The sequence below is a fragment of the Strongyloides ratti genome, scaffold srae_scaffold0000001, assembly GCF_001040885.1.
Source record: "Strongyloides ratti genome assembly S_ratti_ED321, scaffold srae_scaffold0000001".
NCBI lineage: Eukaryota > Metazoa > Nematoda > Chromadorea > Rhabditida > Strongyloididae > Strongyloides > Strongyloides ratti.
The window spans coordinates 708,757-728,858 of record NW_020171519.1 but is presented as its reverse complement, the minus strand read 5'-3'; the positions used below and the strand labels follow the sequence as shown (position 1 = coordinate 728,858).

The 20,102-nt window shown below is 24.4% G+C and overlaps 8 protein-coding genes across 8 annotated transcripts; 3 read left to right on the top strand and 5 right to left on the bottom strand.

The window, feature by feature from the left end:
• Positions 1-1,969: 1,969 nt before the first annotated feature.
• SRAE_0000024100 (Receptor-mediated endocytosis protein 6 homolog) lies at positions 1,970-6,250 on the bottom strand (the record flags this gene model as incomplete). The annotated part of the gene is made up of 2 exons (XM_024646104.1): positions 1,970-6,046; positions 6,092-6,250. The coding sequence occupies 2 exons, from the start codon at positions 6,248-6,250 to the stop codon at positions 1,970-1,972; spliced, it is 4,236 nt and encodes a 1,411-aa protein (XP_024500320.1).
• Positions 6,251-7,063: 813 nt separating this feature from the next.
• On the bottom strand, positions 7,064-7,763 carry SRAE_0000024000 (Cob(I)yrinic acid a,c-diamide adenosyltransferase, mitochondrial; the record flags this gene model as incomplete). The annotated part of the gene is made up of 2 exons (XM_024646103.1): positions 7,064-7,662; positions 7,703-7,763. The coding sequence occupies 2 exons, from the start codon at positions 7,761-7,763 to the stop codon at positions 7,064-7,066; spliced, it is 660 nt and encodes a 219-aa protein (XP_024500319.1).
• Positions 7,764-8,391: 628 nt separating this feature from the next.
• On the bottom strand, positions 8,392-8,980 carry SRAE_0000023900 (TB2/DP1/HVA22-related protein family-containing protein; the record flags this gene model as incomplete). Its single annotated transcript, XM_024646102.1, has 2 exons — positions 8,392-8,508; positions 8,549-8,980. The coding sequence occupies 2 exons, from the start codon at positions 8,978-8,980 to the stop codon at positions 8,392-8,394; spliced, it is 549 nt and encodes a 182-aa protein (XP_024500318.1).
• A 1,044-nt stretch (positions 8,981-10,024) lies between these two features.
• SRAE_0000023800 (Ran binding domain and Pleckstrin homology-like domain-containing protein) lies at positions 10,025-11,077 on the top strand (the record flags this gene model as incomplete). Its single annotated transcript, XM_024646101.1, has 2 exons — positions 10,025-10,363; positions 10,403-11,077. 2 exons carry the CDS (start codon positions 10,025-10,027, stop codon positions 11,075-11,077), a joined length of 1,014 nt encoding a protein of 337 aa, XP_024500317.1.
• Positions 11,078-12,469: 1,392 nt separating this feature from the next.
• Positions 12,470-14,401, top strand: SRAE_0000023700 (WD40 repeat and F-box domain and WD40/YVTN repeat-like-containing domain and WD40-repeat-containing domain and G-protein beta WD-40 repeat-containing protein; the record flags this gene model as incomplete). The annotated part of the gene is made up of 3 exons (XM_024646100.1): positions 12,470-12,586; positions 12,665-13,438; positions 13,490-14,401. The coding sequence occupies 3 exons, from the start codon at positions 12,470-12,472 to the stop codon at positions 14,399-14,401; spliced, it is 1,803 nt and encodes a 600-aa protein (XP_024500316.1).
• A 462-nt stretch (positions 14,402-14,863) lies between these two features.
• Positions 14,864-15,789, top strand: SRAE_0000023600 (Coatomer subunit epsilon; the record flags this gene model as incomplete). Its single annotated transcript, XM_024646099.1, has 2 exons — positions 14,864-14,941; positions 14,986-15,789. The coding sequence occupies 2 exons, from the start codon at positions 14,864-14,866 to the stop codon at positions 15,787-15,789; spliced, it is 882 nt and encodes a 293-aa protein (XP_024500315.1).
• A 58-nt stretch (positions 15,790-15,847) lies between these two features.
• SRAE_0000023500 (Protein of unknown function DUF1057 family-containing protein) lies at positions 15,848-16,935 on the bottom strand (the record flags this gene model as incomplete). The annotated part of the gene is made up of 3 exons (XM_024646098.1): positions 15,848-16,209; positions 16,298-16,751; positions 16,795-16,935. The coding sequence occupies 3 exons, from the start codon at positions 16,933-16,935 to the stop codon at positions 15,848-15,850; spliced, it is 957 nt and encodes a 318-aa protein (XP_024500314.1).
• Positions 16,936-18,947: 2,012 nt separating this feature from the next.
• Positions 18,948-19,985, bottom strand: SRAE_0000023400 (Dual specificity mitogen-activated protein kinase kinase 7; the record flags this gene model as incomplete). Its single annotated transcript, XM_024646097.1, has 2 exons — positions 18,948-19,691; positions 19,731-19,985. The coding sequence occupies 2 exons, from the start codon at positions 19,983-19,985 to the stop codon at positions 18,948-18,950; spliced, it is 999 nt and encodes a 332-aa protein (XP_024500313.1).
• Positions 19,986-20,102: the final 117 nt, after the last annotated feature.

Sequence of the window (20,102 nt, the reverse complement as noted above, 5' to 3'; positions counted from 1 at the left end):
AATCTGCTTGCATTTATTTAGAATTTGAAGCGAGATATGACCAAGGGCGGAAATTTTTCTAAAATATTCATTGTTCCCGACTTTTCGATATCTCAGCAAATAATTGTCCTATGAAGATGGGACCAGTTTCATTCGATTTCTATTCAAAAGTAGGTCTAGATTATTAATTTTTACAGCTATGACACTATTATTTTCAAAGATTCAGAAATTGGCTAAAAATATTCTAAATTTCCGACTTTACCTCTAAAACTGTGATCAAAAATAAACAACTTTTTTTTGAATTTGAATATGCCACTATAGTCATTCGATAGCCCTTGAAATGGGATGAATTTTGAATATAATCAACAATATTATAAAATTGAAACTTCAGAAGTTATAAGGATTCAAAGTTGAGGGGCGAAATTGTGGAATATTTTTATGTAAATTTCGACTTCTATGATACAATGAGATATTTTACAAATAAGCAATTGTTTCTAGATCAATTTTTTACGAGAAATTCATTTAGCCTATTCACATCTTTATAGGACTTCTAAAAATGAAGATATGATAAGAAATGTGTTTAAAAAAAAGTTTTAATAATCTATCGATAACTAAAGTTTATGAAGTCACAAAACCATGAAACCAGATGCGCTGAGCTTCTTTTACAATTTGAGGTATACCCTACGTTGAAAACTTTTTTAAATTTTCAACTGTTCTCGAAATACTCCGTTTGGTACTTTTTCGCGCGTAATCCATTGTCACCATTTTTTTATATCTCAAAAGTAGTTAAAGGTATAAAAAAATTTTGAAGGTAGACCCCATATGAAAACTCATTAGAAGTCGATTGCAGAATTCTGCTTGCATTTATTTAGAATTTGAAGCGAGATATGAACAAAGGCGAAAATTTTTCTAAAATATTCATTGTTTCCGACTTTTTAGTATCTTAGCAAATAATTACCATATGAAAATAGGACTAGTTTCATTCGATTTCTATTCAAAAGTTGAGCTAGATGAATAATTTTCATAGCTATAACTTTATTATTTTTAGAGATATAAAACTTGACTGAAAATTTTTTAGATTTCTAATTTTACCTCTAAAAATGTAACAGAAAAAAAACAATTTTTTTTGGAATTTGAATATGTGACTATGGATATTCTATAGCCTTTAAAACTGTTTGAATTTTGAATATAACAATGGTTTAATTTTTGAGTCACGTATTTATTAGAAATTTTTTTTGAAAATTCAAATATTAAATATATATGTAGAATTTTTTTTAAAAATACAATAATGATTTATAAAAAATTTTAAACTAACACATTAAATAAAAAAATGTAAATGATTTTAAAATTTATTTCTTAATAAAATTTTTATTAAAAAAATCTACTACCAATTTTCTTAATTTTATTTTTGAAATTTTTTTATTTATTTATTTGCGTGATAATTTTGGTTATTTATGTAAAAAATTTTTCTAAAACTTTTTTTACTTTTTATCAACTGTTAAATGTTCAACTTACTACATATTTAATTAAATTTTTAAAATACTTTATTTAATTTATTTTTTATTAATTCACTACGCCAGTTTCTCTAAAAAAGATTCAATATATTTTTATTCAATCGCAAAATTATGTAATTCGTTGATAAAATTTTTTTTATTAATATTTATGATAATTTTTATAATCTAGATGAAAGTATATAGAAAATTAAAATAATTATTCAAAAATTTATTAAAGTTTCTTTAATCATTCTTCTGGTTTAAATATTAACATTTTGATATTTAAAACTATTTATTATCATCTACTTAACTTTTTGTTTATTTTACTTGTAATGGAATCTTTTATTAATAATTTCTTATAATTAAAAAAATTTACAAAAATATATTTACAAAAAAAAAAAATAAAATGGTTTTTTTATCCACATTCTTCAATTGTAATATACCCTTTGTTAATTATTTTTAAAAAAGGACGAAATGGAAAAGTACCAATTTGTTAATTAAAGATGTTTATTAACTAAACTTTTTATATATTCTACAGCACTTGTAAATTGAGCCCATAAATATGCTTCTTTACCTTCTGAATATTTTGAATAAAAACCATCAATTAATTGAATTGTTGATAATAATGAATTTGGATTAGATTGTATTATAACATATACGAGAACAGGAGTTAAGTCATCGGCAGAAGCTGAAGAAGAAAGACAAATTAAATGTTCAATTTCTTCACAACATCTAACTATACATTGTATTTTATCCTTTGGAGTTTTATAAGCATTAATAATACTTAATTCACTTTGAGCAGATGGCCATGGACATTCTCCTTGAAGGCGTTTTGGAATTCTAACATCAGGATGATCTAAATTTATTGTTTCAGACATTATTTTAACACTATTATGAAAAACTTCATCTCTCATAATATCAACCTCGTTATTTGGAAACATTAAAATGCTATAAATGCTAGCATAAACAGATCTTTCAATATATTTTGTAACAATTTTCAATTGTTGTTGTGAAGCACCTTTCCACATATCATCATTTAACACTTGACTATTAAGAATATTTAAAAAGTTATTTAATGTTTCAGCTTTTTCATCCATTACAACTAATGTCTTAATTTCTTTAATAAATTCATTTACCAAAGTTTCATGTTTGGACATAAATGTTCTTACTAAAATTTCAAATAAATAATCTTCTGTAATTATTTTTTCATTTTTAATTTGCATTACTAATTTAGATAAATAATTTTCTAAATGAAGTAATGTTAATTTACTTTGTTGAAGATATTCATGGTAACAAGAACGTTTTCTATATTCATCTTTCAATATTTTAATAAGATCACGTAAATTACGTCCACTAAATATAGAAAGACAACGTATAGTTTCTCTTATTTGTGCAGCTTTTATCTTATTATTATTATTTATAGCTTCAGCTAATATAAGATTTAAAAATCCAATTAAAAAAGATTTTTCTCTTTCAAATATATCTCCATCAAAATCAAGTAAAGTAATATTTAATTTATTACTTTGTAAATTATCAACACCACTTAATGTCATTCTTAATTTTTTTTTAGCATCTATGAAAGCTTTACAATGAAGAATATTATTTTCATCATAATATTTTTGTTCATCATCTTCATTTTGAAAACAATTAATATTATTATCTAAAGTAATATTATTGTGTTCTGTATTGTTTATGATTCTCATATTTTTATATTTGTCTAGTATATCATCAGCAAGACAATTATTTTTATGATTATTTGATGAACTAGCATCTTCTCCTAAAGCAATTAATTGATTTGAAGAATTACTTTGATATATAGAATTTAAATTATTCTTTGATGAAGGTAAATTATTGTGATCTGATTGTACTATAGAATTTTTAATAGTATTCATTGCTTGACCAGCTTTTTTTTGAATTCCAAGTAATATTTCTGTTTTCTTTTTTTGCATACCAAAAGCATTTGAAAAATTTTTAATATTACTAAAACCTGTTCTAATACGATTTGATTGTGATTCATTTTTTATAGGAGTATTGTTACTAAAATTACTTATAGGATCAGCATCAATTTCACTTTTTGAATAAAACGAACTACCACTACTTTGTCGCCTTATTAAACTTCCACTATCTTTATTTTGTTGACTATTATTTTCATTTAAAAGTCCATTATCATTTCTAGAAATATCATCAGTTGGAGAATTATCTTGTAAATTATTTACTGTATCAGATTCATTTTGTCTTCGTTGAGTATTATTTGGATCTGCTTCAGAATCACTAGCCAATGCATCTAAACTCCAAGTATCACTTTTATCTTCTAAACCATTTTGATTTGGAACTAAAAGATTTCCACTTTGTAATGGTGTAGAATGAACAGTATTTGAAGAACTTCCCCTTGTACTTCTATCATTTTTTTCACTAATACCTTCATTATCTGAAGCAACAACATCAGTACTCCAAGAATCAGAAACTAAACTATATGTATCATCTTTATTTTTTTGATTTGTTGAAATTTCTGGAATTCCAAATTTTCCAAATTGTTCTTCTAACCCTTCTGGATTTTGTTTTCTTACAGTTACAGGAACATAAGGCATTACTGGTATTGGATCTGGTGCTACAGCAGCTCTTGTTGATGAAGCTGGAGCATCATTTTGTTCATGTTGAACCATAGATATTGATGTTCTTCTGTCTACACTAACATCATCACCATCAACATTATTATCAACATCATCATCATCATCATCATCACCATCATCATCAGAACTACTATTTCCGTCATCACTAACAGTATTATTACTAAAATTATCTGGTAATGTTGATATATCTTCACCATCAACATTATCATTATCATTTGGTAAATTATCATCTAATGATGAACATATAGATGGATTTTCTTCTTCACCACAATCAACACCAATTGATCCAATAGTTTGATCTGATATTAAACTTTCAGTATTTGTTACAAATCTTGCTTTTTTTTCAATTCTTAATTTATTTCCCATGGAATATTTTTTATTAAAATGAAGTGATGACATAAATTTTTCTTCACTTAATAAACCAACTGGTTCTTTTATATCTCCTAAGGGTAATATAACAACCTCAAACATATTTTTATCAATATCTATTTCTATATTAGAAATATTTTGTAAACTGGGAGAACATTGTACTGGTGATGATGATAAATTATGTCCAACAGAATCAGATCTAACAAATGATGATAATTTTGATGGATGATTGTGTAAAAGTCTTTTTCCTCTATCTGCAATACTTCTTAATTTATTTGTTCTTGAGGGAGAATCAGTTCTTGATATATTTGAAATAACATTTAAATTTTCAGTTATTTTTTCAGTAGTAAATTCAGATGGCATACGAAGAAGTAAATTTCTCATATCTCTTCTAATATTTTGATCAGAAATAGCTTCAATACATGGTGTACGAAGATATGATATAATTACTTTTGCATCAAAAATTGAACATGTAAAATGTTTTCGTTGATATAATTCATCACCATCTTCATTATTTATTATATTTATAGAATATGTATCACATGGTACATTAGGTGAATTTAAAATTGATGTTACAATATTACTCATTGATGTAACGTCTAATTCATCAAATACATCAGATGTATTAAAAGAAGGTTTTTCAAATTGATACATAGCTAATGATTGAATTATTTGTCCAATTTGCATTAAATTAAATCTTGCCACATTGCTTATAGGTGTATCTGATATAATTCCTAAATATTCAGGATTAGAAATAGCTGGACAAATAAAATGAGTAAAAATTATTTCTGTACAAATTAAGGTTATTTCGTTATTTAATATTTTATTATTTACATTGTTACAAAAACTATTTTTAATTTCTTTGACAAACCAAGTAAGTGAATTTGGAAAACATATCATTGCCTGATTAATTCCATCAATAAATTTTTTAACATAATGTACTAATTTTTGGACAATTTCTTTTCTATAAATAGTTACTTTTTCAAGATATGAAAAAGATGTTTCATCTTTACCAAATTTTGATTCTCTCATTGATTTTGAAAAACGTTGAAGTAATTTAGTAGGATCAACATCTAAAAAAAGACTATCACCTGATAAGACTTCTAATATAGCATCATGTAACGCTGATGTTATAAATATTTTTGCTGGATATAATCCATCAAAAAATAATCTAAATAATTTTGAAATTGTACGATTTCCGCGACGAAGAACTTTTCTAGGGTCATTTGAGGAAATTATTTGCAATGGAATTAAATGTTTAAAAATTTTTAACATTAATGCTTCATCTAGTGGAAAAATACATGATAAAAATAAAGACGAATAAATAGATCGTACTAAATCATCTGTACTATATTTTCCATTGACTTTTTCAATATTATCAGAGGCCGCTAATAACTCTGCAACAGATTGTGGTGATGAATAAAGAATATTAAAAATTTGTGTAAATGTAGTATGATGTTGTCCAAAACCTTTCCATGCTTCACTAAAATTAGAAGATGATAATTCTTCTATCAATCTACTACAATTGTCTGGAGAAATTGATGGATGATGATGAATTAAATTGTAAAGTAAAAACTAAAATAATTCAATTTTATAAATATAAATAAATAATATATATACCTGTTCTTGTTTATTTAGCCAAGATGATTTTTGTAAATTAGATAAATGGTCATTAATTTGTTCATGTAATTTTTGTATAGTTTTTAATTCATTTGATATTAATAGTTTTTCAGAACCAAGTTTTTCACATAACTTATTTAAACTTATAAATGAATCCATATTATATGTGTGTGAATAAATTTAATTCAATAAGCATTTACAAATGTACTATATATAGCAAAACTATAAATATATTATTAAAATAGTGAATTTTTGTTATAACTAAAGTTATAGAAATCGAGAACAACAAAACTACTAATGCAATTTAGTCAAATATTAAAACAGTAAACAAATAATAAGTTATGTAAACAAATTATATAACATCTAATTCAATAAAAAAAAATTAACTTAATTTTTTAATTTATATTAAAAATATGATAAAATTTAAAAAAATATTTAATATTTATTATTGTAGTTGAAAAATTTATACCAATTAAAATAATACTAAAAAATAACACTATACAAGTTACATTTTTCCAATTATTTGTATGTGGTCTTAAAACAACTCTTTTCTAGTTACAAAGGCCAAACCAATTTTGTAATATAAAAATTTAAACTTTTTTAAATAAGTTAAAATAACAAAAATGTTTTATTTTTTTAAATAATTGTAAATATTTTATAAAATTTTTAAAATGTTATGTAATTATAATTAAAAAATTTTTTTATTCATAATAACTTTATTTAAAAAAATCATTTTATATTATATATATATAAATTTTAATATTTGAAAATATAATAATCATTTATTATATACTAATAACATCAATATCAAAAAAAGTTCATGCTTGTTTTATATTAAAAAATAAAAAGTCGAAAAACATTTTTACATTTTATCTACTACCTAAATATATTTAAAAATATTTATTTATGTAGATAAATTTTCTTATGAATAACTATAGAGGATGAAAAACAAAAAAATATTTTATACTTTATTTATGTTTCATTTTTTGAAAAATCTCTTGTTTTCCAAAGAAGATTAGTTTCATCATCCATTTTTGTGGGTTTAAGGTACAATTTTTCTGTGCTCTTTGTTTTGACAGATGCGTATCTTCCTAGAACAAATAATAAATCACTCATTCTATTCATAAATTTTATAGAATTATCATTTATTGAACCTTCATTATGAAGATCAATCATTTTTCTTTCTGCTTTTCTTGCAAGAGCCCTGGCATATTGTAAATGGGATCCTAAAATTCCTCCAGCTGGAAGTATAAATTGTTTGATTGGTGGAAGATTTTCGGCAAATTCATCAATTTTGTTATCAACAAAATTTGGATACCAATCTTCAAATTGTGTTAAATTTTGTTTTCTCAAACTACCAGTTCCTTGTGGTGTAGCTATATGTGCCCCAACATCTTGTAAACAACATTGTAATGTTGAAATTAAATTTTCAACATCAGAAAGTTCAGTATTTTGTCCAGCAAACTCACGACAAATTCCCAAAAAAGAATTTAATTCATCACATGCACCTAATGCTTGAAATACTGGATCATTTTTCATTCGTCTTTCATTGGTATAAAGTGAACTTTTACCTAGAATTAACTGATATAAAAATGAATAATTTAAAATTACCTTTATCACCAGTTCCACGACCAGCTTTAAATTTTCTTCTACGTGGTGCCTCGTCAGACATTTGAAATATTCTAGTATTATTAAATAAAGTTTTTGTTAGGTTTAAAGAATTTCTTATCATTTTATCTGTAAAATTAATACTAATTTCTTCTACAAATCATTAACTGATAAATAAATATCAGGAAAAATTTTTTTTTATAATTTTCAGATAATTTTGTAAAGAAAATTTTAAATTAATAATTTTTAAAAAATTAATATTTCAAATTTATAAATATTCTACATATTATTCAATTTTGATTTAAAATTAAAAAAATTGTGTTACATAAATAGCTACAACAATTTGATAATAAAAAAACATCAATAAAAACAATTTATATTCTGATTATTATATTACACTAATATATAGTTTTCCAATAAAAATATAGTACAATGTTATAAGAAATACCCATTATTAATTTTTTAGGTAACACATAAAATCACCAAAAATTTATAAGAAATTTTGAAAAACATATGCTTTTGTGAAATTATACAAACAAAAATTATTATAAGATATGTTAGATATGAAAAAAATTTTTATTATCTCGAATTTAGCCTATATATATATATATAGAAAGATTCAAGGACGATTATAAATAAATTATATAGTCATCAGATAATATATCTACAAAAAATAGTTTTACATTGAATATTTATTGTTTCCCCCCAAAGAAAACTTCCATCTTTTGGTAGATTGGCTCTACAAATCCATTGTAGAGTTTTATAGCTCCATTAGTTTGTGGTAAAGAAAGGTACAACAAGAATAAAGCCTATAATTAAATAAAATAATAAATACGAGATAAAACTTACTTTACAAAGCCAATAAATAGGAAAGATACCACAAATAGAATCAGCAAAGAAGTCAAAGCAACTGAATGCACCGAATACACACCAGTATGTCAACCAAAGAGTATCATCATTCTTATCATTTGTTTTGACAGCCTTAATCGATCTGTAAGAAGGATAACCAGCACCGATAGCGTTACAAACCAATTGAGCAGCTGATCCTGCAATCAAATAAAGTGCTAATATACCACTAATTCCATAAACCAAAAACTCTCTTTTTTGATTGGTTATCTCTTCAAATTTAGTCAAAATAGATTTAAGTGTAGGATCTTGAGTATTGTAAAGGCTTTTAACAAAATTATCATGTTCCTGCTTGAAATCAAATGAGCTTCTTGTTTCAGGAGCTCCACGAAGAGATGTTTGTGCTTGTTCAGCGGTATTAGTAGTTTCAGACATTTTATTTAGTTAGTAAGCAAATATTACAAAATAACATTAATCAAATAATTTAATATCATTTTATAGTAACATATTTGAAGAAAATTACAATAGTATTCAAATAAATTGTAGATTTATTTATTTTTTTAAAAATGAGTACACAAATTTTAATACGGTTAACCAAAATAAGTAAAATTTAACTATATTAAGCTTACAAATAGTATATAAACAAATTTCTAAAACAAATTTTAAAATATATTTTTAATACTATAAAAAAAAATAATAATAAAATTATATATGAAATATGTTATCAACAAATTTCACATTTAAATTAAAAAGCTTATCTTTTTAAATAATAATAATAATTTATATATATATTAACTGTCTGTTAAATAAATAAAACTGAGAAAGGTGTATAATGCAGAAACTTTTTGGTTCCTCATTTTCAAACAATTTTATTATATTTGTTATTAATATTATTTTATAAATAAAACTATATGTAACAAAACATGAATGATACTTATGGCAAAAATTGTTTATTTATCCTTATTTTTCCTTTATAAAAATTGAAAAAAAATTTTTCTAAAACTTTTTAGAAATTCCATCATGTTGTTTTAGTTATAAAATTATTTTAAATTACTAGTATAAGTTAATTTTTAAGATAATGTACATTTTTTTTTTCCAAAAATAATAAAATGATTTTTTTTTTATACTAATTTTTTTAATGAATATTATGTGATTACTTTATAATTATCAAAAAACATTTTTTTGTGGAAACAAAAATTTTTCGTAAAAGTTCTAATAAAAAAAAATAATTATATAAATTTGAAAAAATATTCATTAATTAAAAATTATTTCTTTCATTAACAATAATATAAAAAACAGCTGTGACCTAAATAGAGAAGAACTATGATTATGCATTTACGGCAACCGCTTACATATACTATATTCCAAAATTCTCATCACGAAACTTTAAAAATTACTTTTTAAAACAATTTATTTATATATTCGTAAGTAGGGTTTTTTTTTTTTTCTCATACTTACAGTAACATTTTGTGTTACATTATGAATGCACCAGATTCAAATAAATTATCCGATAATTCAGGTTTAAAATCTTCTTTATTAGGTTCTTCTAAACTATCTTTTGATAATATTAAACCCTCGGCTTCAGTTTTTAAAAAATATGAAGTTACAGAAGAACCTGAATTTGATGATACAATCAAACAAGCTGAAGAAGTGCCTAAACCTATATCGCAACCAATAGTGAAGAAATTTGTATTTGGTCAGTCACTTTTTAAAGCAAGACATGAAAAAAAAGTTGGAGAAGAGAAGAAAGATAATATATGTTTAGAGTCTAAGAGCGATTGCAAACCTATTTTCGGAGAGACATGTATTCCTGATATTGTAAGTATAATTTTTAATTAAAATATTTATTTTTTAAAGAGTAAAGAGTTAGGAATTGATAATCCTGGAATATCAGCCTCCAGTTTTTTAAAAAGCTTTGCAGATAAGAAAGAGAAGATTTCATCTAAAAATGAAAGTGAAGAAAATTTATCTAATGAGGACAAGACAAATGAAGTAGATTTTGATAAATTGGAAAGTTCTTCATACAAGTTAAAAGATAAAAATAATACTCCTTTAGAACCTGTAGAAATTAAAACTGGTGAAGAAGATGAATGCAAAATTTTTAATATGCTTTTTACAAAAATTTTTCAATTTGACAGAGTTTCAAAGTCTTGGAATGAAAAAGGTGGAGGTGAATTGAGAATAAACAAATCTTTTAAAGAAGAAGGTAAAGAAATAGCTAGAATTATAACACGAATTGGAGCTAATAGACGAGTTATTATAAATTCACCACCATTTGAAGGTATGTATTGTGAAATGGTTACTAAAACGAGAGTCAAATTTACTGCTCAAACTCCCGATTCAAGTATTCCGGGTTTATTTTTAATCAACGCAACGACGTCTATCATTTCAAGTTTTTGTACTAATATGGAAAATGAATTTAACGTAAATGTCATATATCCTAGTGATGAAAGCATATCAAATGAAAGGAAAAGACCAGCAGATAGTGACGTCGAAACTGATAACAACATAAAGAATAAAAAATCACTTTAATTTAGATTAAATCTTTACAATTCTCCTTGCTTGTTATGCATATTTGAAGTTTCTTTATCTATATGCTTGCTTTTTATGTAATTAAAAATAACAAAAAGTTGTGAAGTTAATTTTTTTGCATTCATAATAATTTCGATTAAAAAAATAGTAGAATATTTTTTTAAAAGTACATGTATTTTATTTAATAAATAGTGTACATATTACTTTAAAGGTAAAATTATATCTTCTTTGTCACTATGCCAACTTCGACAAATCTATCAGATATTTACAATATGTGTTGTAAGTAAAATATTTTTTTTCTTATTTATGTTAGAACTACACAATCATTATACTGTACGATAATTTCCTAAAATATTTTAATTTTTTTAAGCGTTATAAATATTTTATTTTTACCAAAGCTAAAATTTCAATCACAATATGACATATATATGTCAAGAATAATATTATGTTGTTATTTATATAAGTTTGTTTTAACAAGATGCTTTAAAAAATAATCTATGGCAAAAAAAAGCAAAGCTACATTCAATATTAATTGCTATCTTGAATTTATCTAAAAATAATTTATTATAAGTGTTACTTTTCAACAATATTTGTACAATTATTAGTTTGTGAATGAGTATAATAACTAATTATTATTTAATTTAGTTTTACTTTAAGGAATATTACATCTAGTCCTCTTATTGCTTAAAGAAAAAAAATGAAAAATTTTAGAATATTCTTGAAACTTTGTTTAGTATAAATAATACTGGTTAAAAACTATATTTTGACATTATTTTACACTTTTGTTTCCATTATACTTTTTAATTTTAATTGACCAGTTAAATTTTTATCTTATATTTAATTTATATTATTATAATATTGATGATACTCTGATTTATATTTAATACTTCTTTTTGGGATAATAAGAAAATATACTATTACTATATAATTGTTAAAGTAAAAATGTTGATTAAGTAATATCATCTAAATATACATCATACCATTTTCGACATAAGATGTTGTAATGTTTTTGAAAGAAAATTCTAAGTTATTGAACTTATAATAGAGAAGATTGTTTTATATTTGCTATGAAAATAATTTGTATATTAAAATATTAATTAAGCATTTTTCGCGTATTCAGTCATCATTTTAAGCCAAATTTATCTCAATTACTCTGTGTTTGTCTGTCTTTATGACAATGTTTTGTTCTCTCTCTCAACACTATACTCATTTATATTTAAAACATTCAAACGAAATCAATTGTCGTTAGGATCTTTTGCTTGTTCTTGTTTGAATCAATTGAATATTTTAGATTTACATATTATAATAAATAATATTTTATTATTTTTTTTAATTACTATACTTATTTATTTAAATCTCTAGGGGTCATTTCACGGTGCATTGTTTTACACAATGCGTGAGCTGCGCTCTTCAACAAAATCTATAAAAAATAATGATACTAAATCTACACCATTAAAACTACAGTCAAAAGACAACAATAAGCAAGTTAAGAATTTTGAGCGTTCAAGAGTAAGTATTAAAAAAAAATTGACATATACTATATTTATCTAAAAGAAATAAATCGATTCTAATTTTTATTTATTTTAGTCTAAACGAAAATCGACGCTTCAAGATGAGGAAGTAATATGTAATAAGAAACCTAATATAAATGGAGAATCAGCTGGATTTTTATCTTCAATTGTACTTCGTAAAAAACAAAATTGTATTAATGAAAGTTCAACAGAAATGTCTTGGGTTAAGATGTTTCAAAACATGAGTGAAGATGAGAAATCTAGAGCTTTAGAACTTTTTGTTAATAAGACGGGTATGGAAACAAAAAGAGAAATTAAATATTTAGTTGATCCTTTTTTTTTGAAGGATTTTATTGCATTATTACCCTACGAAATATCATTAGAAATTTTAAGTAGATTATCAGCTGCTGATATTATACGTGCATCAATGACAAGTATTACTTGGAAAAAATTAGCAGAAGATCCAAAATTATGGCAAAATTTGTGCAAAAGAGATTGTATAAAATTACTTAACAAACAAGCTGTTCGTACAGGAAATTGGATAAATCTAAGAGAAACACAACAAAAACGCTCTTATAGAGCTCTAACACCTCCAACAAATTCACCTCGCCAAGAATCACCAGTTCCAATAATTAATTTACCAAGTTGTTTTAAAAGATGTCATTGGAAGGCAAAATATTTAAGATCTTTAAAGACAACAAGAAATTGGTTCAATGCTACACCAACTTATCGATGTGAATTAAAAGGCCATGAGGAACATGTTATTACTTGTCTTCATGTTAGATCTGATATTGTAGTTACCTGTAGTGATGATAATAAATTAAAAATTTGGAATCCTTATACTGCTACAGTATGTTTTTATTTCTATATATTTCATACTTTTTCTTTACATTTTTTTTAGTGTACCCATACATTGGAAGGACATAATGGAGGCGTTTGGACATCTCAATTATCTGATGATTGTAAGATATTAGTTAGTGGTTCAACAGATAGGACTGTTAAAGTTTGGTGTACAAAAACAGGTAAATTGTTACATGACTTAATTGGCCATACATCAACAGTACGTTGTATGGCTTTACATGGTAACATTCTTGTTTCTGGATCTCGAGATTGTACTCTTCGTGTTTGGGATATAAAAACAGGTGCGCTTATTAGAATACTACAAGGGCATTTAGCAGCTGTCAGGTGTGTTCAATTTGATGGAGAGAGAATTGTTTCTGGAGCTTACGATTACTTTGTAAAAATATGGAGTCTGCAAACAGGAAATGGAATTCATACACTTGTTGGTCATAGTAACAGAGTTTATTCTGTTTTGTTTGACTCTCCACAAGATATAATTATTAGTGGTAGTTTAGATACAACAATTATTGTGTGGAATGCAACTACAGGCACAGCCTTACACACTCTTTTTGGTCATCAATCTTTAACATCTGGAATGAGATTAAAAGGTGATATTTTGGTATCTGGTAACGCAGATACAACCATAAAAATTTGGAATATTCGTAAAGGTGAATGTATACATACATTAGCTGGAATGAGAAAGCATACATCCGCTGTTACAAGTATTGAGATTCTTGATGATGGATATATTGTTTCTAGCAGTGACGATGGAAAAGTTAAGTTATGGTGTGCAGAAACAGGAAATCATATTAGAGATCTTTTGACATTAGATTCTGCCGGACTTGGTGGTTGTATATGGAAGATTGTAGCAACACCGACAATGTTAATTGCCGCAGTTGGATCAAGAGGACATAATCAAATAGAAGATACGAGAGTTATAATGCTAGACTATGATGCAGGATATCCTGAATGATTGAATTTGCTGACAAAACTAGGATGATGTTAATTTAAATTTGTTGTCTTTCAATATGTATTTGAGTAGTGTAATACATGGCTGTAAATATGAACTAATGACTAATCAAATATTTTATAAAAAAAAAAGAGTTTTAATTTTCATGTTAACTAACTAACTAACTCCATAAATTGTAATTAATCAATAAATTATTATAAATTTTTATCTGGTACTTTTTTTAATTTAAATTTTATATGGTTTATTTTATCTGTTATATTCAATGATTAAGAAATTTTTTTTAAATAATTATTGTTATCTTCCGAAAAAAAAAATTTTTTTTATTGCAAAGTAAATTTATTTTTATTAATATTTAAAATAAATATATTCTTAAAACGAAAATTGTATTATTTTACCAAGAGAGGAACTTTGACGTGTACTAAATAATAGTCTTTGTATTTTAGAAAATATTTAGATAAAATTATTATGAGTGTTGACAATCTTTTTAATGTAAAAAATGCCTATTTTTTAGGAAATTATCAACAATGTATTCAAGCTGCAGAGGTTAGTTTAATATTTTTTTTTGTGATGTTTTAATTTTTATTTAGAAAGTTACTTGCAAAACTAATGATGAGGAAGAAGAAAAAAGCAGTTTTGTGTATCGTTCATTTATAGCTCAAAATAAACACTCATTGGTATTGTCAGAAATCTCTCCAGATACTGATGTTATTTCATTAAAATGTCTCAGACGTCTCGCTGAATATTATTCAAATAAAAATGAAAGAAGCAATATTGTTACTGAAATTGATTCAGATGTTAAAACTGGTGATGCTTCTAATGAACATTTTTGTCTTTTAACTGCTCTTATTTACATAAATGAATCTGATTTTGAAAATGCTCTTCGTCTTTTAAATAATTGTACTTCATTGGAAGGTCAAGCAACAATGATTCAAGTTTTTTTAAAAATTGATAGAGTAGATCTTGCTATGAAAAAATTAAAAGAAATGCAAGAAATAGATGAAGATGCAACTATTACACAACTTGCTTCTGCTTGGGTTAATACAGCATTAGGAAAGGATAAACTAAAGGATGCTTTCTATACATATCAAGAATTGATTGATAAATATGGTGGAACAGTTTCTTTGTTAGTTTCACAAGCATCATGTTTGATTCAACAAGAAAAATACGAAGAGGCAGAGAAGCTTTTAATTGATGCTCAACAAAAAGATGCAGATAATGCTGAAGTATGTATTAATTTATATGTTGTTAATTCTTATCTTGGTAAGTCAGCTGAAAGTCAAGGAAGATTAATAAATCAATTGAAACATTTCCACCCTGATCACCCATGGACAATTGGATATTGTTCTAAAGTAGAATTTTTTGAAAAGTTAACTGCAGAATCACGTGCTTAGTTAATTATTAAAGTGTATGGTAATTTATTGTTAAAATATATCAAATTAAATTAAAAAATTATTTTGATTTTTGTTTATTATTTTGCAACATTGCTTCACAAAGATCAACTATAAATTCTGGAGCTGATTTTTGGATTTTATGTTTTGAGTATTCAATATTAATTACTGTATTTAGATCACCGTTTTCATAGTTATTTTTTATTACTTCAATAACATTTTTTTCATTTCCTCCAAAAACATTTAAGAACTTACACTTTGGAACAAATTTTGTAAGAGAAAGTGATAATTCAGGTTTAATTATTTTATTTCTACTACCATAAAGCAGTGAAAATTTCTGTTTTCGTTTTACAATTTGTTCTAGAAATGGTGGTAATGTTGAAAAGTCTATTTCTTTAATTGTCCTTTTAATTGGTTGTGATCCTCGAATTTTAACCATATGTATATCATGATAATAATTTTTTTGATAACCATAAACTAAAACATATTTTTATCTTGAATAATTACTTACTTATATCAAGTAAAGGTTTAATTTGGTGTGAGCCAAATATTTTTAATGAAGAAAATAAGTGATCTATTGAAAATAACAATGTGTGATCACGAAGATGATCATTTTTAATTCCATAAGGTGACATTACAACACAACCTATTGTTTTTCTTGGATAACATTCTTGAGTCATTTTAATTGCTGTTTCACATCCTCTACCCAAGCCCATGAATAACACATTATCATTTGAATGTAACAATTCTTTACAAATATTTTTTGTAAAACTTAAACGTTCATCACTATTACACTTCAAATTATCATCATACGATGAATATCCAAAACCAGGCAAATTAATAGCAAGGAAACGAATCCCTTTTTTTGTCATTTTTTTAAATAAACTGCAGTAACTTTTATCATTACCTGGAACGTCATGAATTGCTACAACACATCCAATATCACTGCCATTTGGCATATTATCCTAAAAAAATATTATTAAAAAAATAAGTAAATAATTAACGTACACGAACGATTGCATTTACGTGTACTAGATTTCCGGACAAAGATTCAAGATTCATTGAAACAGAATGAAGAATAGTAGAAGATATTGGTTTGTGCTTAACAACATATTTATACAATAATTTTGATAGAAAAAGTTCTTTCATGTCATTAATATTGTGAAAAAAATATTAAAAACATATATATATATATATATGTATTTATTAATTATTTAAATTATGATAAATTTAATTTACATGTTAATTTCAGTTTATATAAAAAGAAGGCATATAATATATAAAATAATGTAGGTATGTGGTCTACTGAAAGCAAATTGACGACGGTCAACAAAATTTTTTTAAAAATCTTAAATTTTGCGTCATATTTTCAAATAATTATTTTTGATACTTTCTAAGTAGAACCCCACCATTTTCAAAGAGCTATAACTTCTCTCAAAAAATTTTTTTTTTTATAAAATTTTGAGGCATGAGATCTTTTTACAATCTCCCTTTGTAACTTAAAAAAAATAAAAAAAAAAACTTTATTTTTCACTTAAAAATTCATAAAAAAAAATGTATGTTCTTTAACATGGACTCAAATTCCTCATTTTTGATTTTTTTTTTCCGCCATGTAAATTCATACATGTAGCTTCTAACATACTTCTCCATGTTTCCCTGCAAATGCCTTCAAAACAATATTGCTGCACTATTTTTAGTGACATTTTTTAATATTCATAATTTGGAGAAAAAAAAATTATTTAGTACAAGTCAAAGATCAATTATCTTTTTTTTATTCATTTTTATTCATTTTTCATTAAAAAAATCAAATATCAAACTTTATTTTTTTTCTATGTTAATTTTATTAAATCAGTAGATGGCGGGATTCTACTTAGAAAGAACTTTTTTTTAGATATAAAAATAATTCTTAATATTTTTATAGAAATGTTTTATGTAAGTTCAGTAATTTTTTTTTGTATTATCTATCAATAACATAAAAATAAAAAGATTAACACAATCATTCAATTTTATTAAGAAATTTTCTATAAAAGTGATTAATGAAATGATTATATTCATTGTTTGTAATCTTTTGATAGCTATTGACTTTTTTAGTTTTAGGTAACTACTGTTATTATTATACAATATTACATTATATCAATTCTTTACTCTAGATTAATAGAGAATAAAAAATATTAAATATACATAAAAATTTTATTTATTGTTTAAGTACTAACTATTAACTTTTTAGTATTTTTAATGCGTTCTTAGAGACGGCTGTTTTACTTTGTTGAAAAATATTTACGGATCTTTTCTAATTTTAGGTGAGTTTTTATACAGTTTGTTTTTTATAATATTTCTTATTTTAGATTCAAATAAAACATTAATTAATAATCTATTTTTAAATATTATTATTTAGGTAAGTTTTTATAAATTATTTTTATTTTATATCATTTCTTTTTTCAGATATAAAATTTAAGTTTTTATACAATGGCTTTGATATAAAAACACTGTTTTATGTAAGTTTAGTAATTTTTTTATATTGTCTAATTATTACTTTTTCAGATTTTTCAATGGACAATAAAAGTGTCATTTATCCGTTTATTTTTTATTTTAATGTAAGTTTTTAAACATTATTCATAATTAATTATATTTTTTATTTTCAGATATAAAAGTAATTTTTAATTTTGTTATCATAGGTAAGTTTAGAAATTTGTTCTACAGTGATTGACAATTTTTTTCAGGTTTTTAATGATCCATGTAATACAGATAAGAAGAAGTTTTTTTTAATTAATTGTTACTATTGATTTTTTTTAAATATGTTGTTTTTTAAGAGTCATTATTAATAAAATTACCTATTTATTAAATTTTTGTTTATTGTTTTTATAGTCGTTAAAACATTTAAAAAAAATGAAAAGATGACGATATCCTCATTTATTCTAGAAAAAGTAAAATACGATATCGATGACGATACCGTCGTCTTTTCTCTTTCAATGTCGTTCCTTGACAGAGTGTACTTTGATACTAGTTATGTTGGAAAGACGCAAGTTCGGCCTTTGATGCTTTCAGTTCTGCTTATGATAATAAATGATTCAATCATACCAAACCCTGAGGCCTTCCTTTTAAAATCAGGAAAAAAAAACATTTTATTTTGATAAAATTACTATAAACAATTGTTTTTATTTTTAAAATTCAACCAATAGTTCTTGAATCCAACTAGCAACATCAACATTCCTCCCACGAAATGTTTGAATAAGAGGATGTTCTTCAAGCTCTTTATATTTAGCTCTTTTTTCAACATTTTTTTCTAAACATCTTCCTACAAATTGTCTTAATTCATTAGAAGCTTCATTTATTTTTAGATAAGGTGCAGGACCTTCTTTAATTTTAGCTAATAATTCAAAACCAGTATTCTCTTCACCATAAGGATGTGTACCTTTTACCATTTCATATATTGTAATTCCTAAACTCCAAACATCAGATCTAGAGTCATAAGTTGTGACAGATTCAATTCTTTCAGGAGCCAAATATAAAAGACAACCTTTACCATTAGATATAATTTTACTGTCAATTAATTGTCCAGTAATTCCAAAATCACAAAGTTTAATAACACCATCGTAATTTATAAGCATATTTGATGGCTTAACATCACGATGCATATAATTTTTTGATTTTAAATAAATAAGTCCATCTAAAATTCCGACTATCAATTTTCCCACATATATTTCCTCAATTCCTGATTTTAAATTTTCATGAATCAAATCATGAAGACAAGTTGGCATTACCTCCATACAAATATAAACACTATTTTCATGAGTTATAATTCCATAACAATTTACAATATTAGGATGTGTATGAGTATCAAGAATTACAAAACAATCTGTTATAATCCTTTTCTCCTCTTCTTCATCTCCAGAACGATGCATACACTAAATATTTAATATTATTCGTTTTTACAAGAAACATACTTTGACAGCCATAAGTTCTTTTGTTTTTTTAAATTTTTGTTGTGTAACTTGACCAAATGCTCCACTGCCTAGGTTTCTAACATATTCCATATCATCAATACTTACATTATAAAATTCTTGACCACTTGTTTTTATAATATTTAACTTATTTTTTATTTCATTGTATCTTTGTTCTGTTATTGTTTCCTGCCTTGCTTGTGGGGAAGCATCTCTTTTACGATTAGGTAAAAAATTTAATTCTAAATTTCGATTCATATTTATATAATAAAGAAAGACCAATTGGGTTACTAATCAAAAAAAAAGTTATTATAGAATTAAATTAATCTTATTTATATCTAAAATAATAATAAAAATATATTATTGATAAATAAA